Source organism: Lupinus angustifolius, unplaced genomic scaffold, assembly GCF_001865875.1.
Source record: "Lupinus angustifolius cultivar Tanjil unplaced genomic scaffold, LupAngTanjil_v1.0 Scaffold_85_63, whole genome shotgun sequence".
Taxonomy (NCBI): Eukaryota; Viridiplantae; Streptophyta; class Magnoliopsida; order Fabales; family Fabaceae; genus Lupinus; species Lupinus angustifolius.
Window position 1 is genome coordinate 48 of NW_017724270.1, and position 5,020 is coordinate 5,067.

Consider the following 5,020-nt stretch of genomic DNA (forward strand, 5'->3'; position numbering starts at 1 on the left):
ACTTATGTTAGAGCTTTAGAGTAAGATCTTAATTGTCTGTTTTGAGAATCATAATTGCTTTAGTTTACTCTATGTTTTTGCTGTGAAAAGTGTTGTAACATTGGGAATCTCAAGGTCTCCCTTGGTTTGAGCTTAGGGAAGTTCCTTTGATGTCTTGAATGAGTAGGCTAAGTGCATTGTTCACTTGTTTGGCCCTTGCCCTTGTCATGGGTCCACCTATATTCCTCAACTCATCCTTAGGTTCATTCGGGTTCACATCATCCCCTCCTTCTTGAAGAGATTTCGACCTCGAAATTAAGTCTCCATCACCTACATCAAAAAAAGTTAAGTCAGAGACATTAAAAGTAGCACTTATGTTACCATACTCACTTGGAAGTTCAAGCTTGTAGGCATTGTCATTGACTTTTTGTAGCACTCGAAATGGACCATCTCCTCTTGGAAGAAGTTTGGATTTCCTTTGTTCAGGAAACCTTTCCTTCCTCATATGTACCCAAACCCAATCTCCGGGTTCAAATAACACTTGTTTACGCCCCTTGTTTGCTTGTTTTGCATAGCTTGCGTTCTTTTTCTCAATTTGAATCTTGACTTGCTCATGTAATTGTTGAACATATTCTGCTTTGGCCCATCCATCCTTGTGCTTCAAAATAGATTCATTAGGAATAGGCAACAAATCAAGAGGTGTTAGTGGCTTAAAATCATAGACAATTTCAAAAGGATAAAATTCAGTAGTGCTATGAGTTGCTCTATTGTATGCGAACTCAACATGAGGTAAACACTCCTCCCATGACCTTAAATTCTTTTTTATTATGGTCCTTAAGAGGGTGGAAAGAGTCCTATTCACTACTTCAGTTTGCCCATCCGTTTGGGGATGGCAAGTAGTTGAAAAGAGGAGCTTAGTGTCAAGCTTCCCCCATAGGGTCCTCTAGAAGTGACTAAGGAACTTGGTGTCCCTATCACTTACTATGCTTTGTGGTATTCCATGGAGTCTTACCACTTCCCTGAAAAATAAGTCAGCAACATGGTTAGCATCATCAATCTTTTTACATGGAATAAAATGTACCATTTTTGAAAATCTATCAACAACCACAAAGACTGAATCATTGCCTTTCTTCGTCTTGGGCAGTCCCAAAACAAAGTCCATGGATATATCCATCCAAGGTGAATCTGGGACGGTTAATGGGGTGTAAAGGCCATGTGGCATGATCCTTGACTTAGACTTTTTACATGTTATGCATTTTTCGCAAAAGTTTTGCACGTCTTGTTTCATACGTGGCCAATAAAAGTGTTCTTTCAACATGTCTAAAGTCTTTTGTACACCAAAGTGCCCCATAAGACCCCCTTCACGGGATTCCCTTACCAAAACATCCCTAATGGAGCTTTTAGGCACACACAATTGTTTTTCTTTGAATAAAAATTCATTGTACCTAAAATATCCATTATGAGCCGAATGCACACAAGAAGCATATATTTGTGAAAAGTCTTTATCATGTTCATATTGCTCCTTTATGCATTCTAGACCAAATAGTTTGGTCTCCAAAGTGGAAAGCAAAGTATGCCTCCTAGAAAGGGCATCGGCCACCACATTGGCCTTGCCTTTCTTGTGTTTCACCACATATGGGAATTGTTCCAAGAACTCTACCCATCTTGCATGTCTCTTGTTTAACTTACCTTGGCCCTTAAGATACTTAAGGGATTCGTGATCACTATGAATCACAAACTCCTTAGAGAGTAGGTAATGCTGCCAAGTTTGTAGTGCCCTTACCAAGGCATACAATTCCTTATCGTAGGTGGAGTAATTAAGGGATGCTCCACTTAACTTCTCACTGAAATAAGAAATAGGATGACCTTCCTGCATTAACACAGCTCCAATTCTAATGTTAGAAGCATCACATTCTAACTCCAAAGATTTAGCAAAGTTTGAAAGCAATAAAACAAGTGCACTAGTAAGTTTGGCCTTAAGTTGGTTAAAGGCCTCCTCTTGTTTTTCATCCCAATGGAAAACAACATTCTCTTTAACAAGTTCATTTAGGGGTGAAGCCAAGGTACTAAAATCTTTAACAAACCTCCTATAGAAGCTTGCTAATCCATGAAAACTCCTAACCTCAGTCACGGTTTTGGGAGTTGGCCAATCTTGAATGGCCTTAATCTTTTCTTGGTCCACATGGACCCCATTAGCATTAATTTTAAACCCAAGAAAAATCACATGATCCACACAAAAAGTACATTTTTCCATATTGGCATACAACTTTTCTTTTCTCAAAACAATCAAAACAGCCTTTAGATGTTCATGATGCTCATCTAAAGTTTTGGAGTAAATTAAGATATCATCAAAGTAAACCACCACAAATTTACCCAAAAATTCTCTTAAAACATGATTCATTAAACGCATGAAAGTGCTTGGGGCATTGGTTAGCCCAAATGGCATAACAAGCCACTCATATAAACCATAAGTAGTTTTAAAAGCTGTTTTCCATTCATCACCTTCTCGGATCCGAATTTGATGGTAGCCACTTTTTAAATCGATTTTTGAAAAAGTTGTGGCTCCATACAATTCATCCAACATATCATCTAGTCTAGGGATAGGATGTCTATACTTTACCGTTATGTTATTTACGGCTCTACAATCAGTGCACATCCTCCAAGTACCATCCTTTTTGGGTACCAATATGATTGGAACCGCACAAGGACTTAGGCTCTCTTGAACCCATCCCTTTTCCATCAATTCCTCAATTTGGTGTTGGATTTCTTTGGTCTCGGTTGGGTTACACCTATAGGCTGGCCTATTAGGCAAAGATGCACCCGGTATGAGATCAATTTGATGCTCAATTCTATAGGGTGGCCTATTAGGCAAAGATGCACCGGTATGAGATCAATTTGATGCTCAATACCCCTCAATGGTGGCAACCCGTGAGGTACTTCCTTTGGAAAGACATCACCAAATTCCTGCAAAAGATTTTCAACAAACATAGGCAAACTTCCTTCATTAGAAGGGTTAGAAGTTAGGCAAAACTCCCTACTAAAGAGTAGGTATAATGGTTGCTTTGAAATCAAAGCTTGCTTTATCTCTCCTTTTGTTGCCATATAACTCTCTTTTTTTGTCATCTCACTCTTTTTGCTTTTGCTTGTTTCTTTCTTTTCACTCATTTTGATTTTCTTTTCACTTGGCTTTTCACTCAAATTTTCTCTCTCCCTTTCTTTTCTCTCCAACTCAATCTTTTCTCTCAATTTTTTTTGATCCTCACTCACTTGCTTAGGAGACAAAGGTGATAGCACAACCTTGCGGTTTTGGTGCTCAAAAGAAAACTTGTTAGTTCGGCCATCATGTGTGGTTTTCTTGTCATATTGCCATGGACGGCCCAAGAGCAAATGGCTAGCATCCATGTCCACCACATCACACACAACCGAATCCATGTACTTCCCAATTGAAAAGCAAATTTCAGCTTGTTTATTAACAATCATTTCCCCAACTTCACTTAACCATTGCAAACGGTAAGGAGTGGGATGTGACTTAGTCACAAGATTAAGTTTTGACATCAATCTTGCACTAACCACATTAGCACAACTTCCACTATCAATAATTAGTGAACATAGCTTACCATCCACAATACATCTTGTGTGAAAGATGTTTTCTCTTTGACTTGCATCCTCCTCCTTGATTTGGCTTCCTAAGAGCCTCCTCACCATGAACAAGTCACCTTCGGGAATGGTAACACTTTCCTCCTCATGATCATCTTCCTCCTCATCACTAGAGTTCTCGGATTGAGACTCCACTTCCCCATTTCTTATGATCATAGTTCTCCTTGTAGGACATTGAGAAGCAATATGTCCAAGGCCTAAGCACTTGAAGCATTTTACATCTCGGCTCCTTTGATTAGAACCCATTGGTTGTTTGCCTTGGCTTGTGGCCACGGCTTCTTTGGTAGTTGATGCACTACCTTTGAATGATACTCCCTCCTTCTTGGTTCTATCCACCCATTTGGAACTTTGAAACTTTGAACTAGAACTTGAGGAAAATTTTGATTTTCTCCTCTTAAGTTGTTGCTCCACTTTCATGGCTTGTTGAACCAAGTCATCTAATTCAACATAGTGTTGAAGCTCAACAACATCTTGAATTTCTTGGTTTAGACCATGCAAGAACCTTGCCATTGTAGCCTCCCTATCCTCCTCAAAGTTGGACCTTAGCAAAGCTAATTCCATCTCTTTGAAATATTCATCCACACTCTTAGACCCTTGAGTGAGTCTTTGGAGTTTGTTGTGGATATCCCTTTGGTATGAACTAGGGACAAATCTCCTCCTCATTAACACTTTCATTTCCACCCAAGTGTTAATAGCCTCGGCTCCAGCCCTCCTTCTCTCCTTATTGAGTTGATCCCACCAAATCAAGGCATACTCCTTGAACTCAAGAGCAGCCACCTTTACCTTCTTACTCTCTTGGTAAGAACTACATTCAAACACTTGCTCCATCTTAAGTTCCCATTCTAAATAAGCCTCCGGGTCATTCTTCCCAATAAAGGTGGGAACCTTTATTTTAACTCCCTCAAGTCTTTCCTCCCTTCGTGCCCCTCTCCTTGCTCTCCTTCTTCCTCCTTCCTCCTCACTTGAATAACCATTTTCATGGTATCCAAACCTCCTATCATTTTCCATTCTCATTTGTTCCATTTCTCTTCTTAGAGTCTCAAATTGTGTTGTCATCCTAGCAAAAAGTGTTGCTGACCTAGGAGACATGATTGGGCTCCCACTTTCACTAGACATTTTCTCTCAACCTTACTTTGTGTTTCACTGAGCCTTTATGATGGGCAACACTTGGAATTAATGTTGGATGATACACTTAAGGCCAAGGCTTCAATGTGGACGGCTTAGGTTTGTCTCTCTTTGAGTCCACATTTTGGACGGTGCATTGAAGTGGACGGCCAACTCCTTGAGTTTAATAAATGTTGGTATGAATTTGTCCAAGCCCTCTTGACCGAATTGAATGCTCTTCATAGAGTCCATTTATTCTGAAATTTAAAATACACAAGAC

General features: G+C 39.7%; 1 protein-coding gene across 1 annotated transcript; it reads right to left on the reverse strand.

Annotated features, from left to right (window-relative positions):
* Positions 1–313: 313 nt before the first annotated feature.
* LOC109339632 lies at positions 314–4,752 on the reverse strand (the record flags this gene model as incomplete). Its single annotated transcript, XM_019577100.1, has 5 exons — positions 4,139–4,752; positions 3,247–3,964; positions 2,860–2,943; positions 992–2,434; positions 314–688 (listed from the first exon to the last, which is right to left on the reverse strand). Coding segments are annotated over exons 1-5 (3,234 nt in total), but the record flags the coding sequence as incomplete, so codon positions are not given.
* Positions 4,753–5,020: the final 268 nt, after the last annotated feature.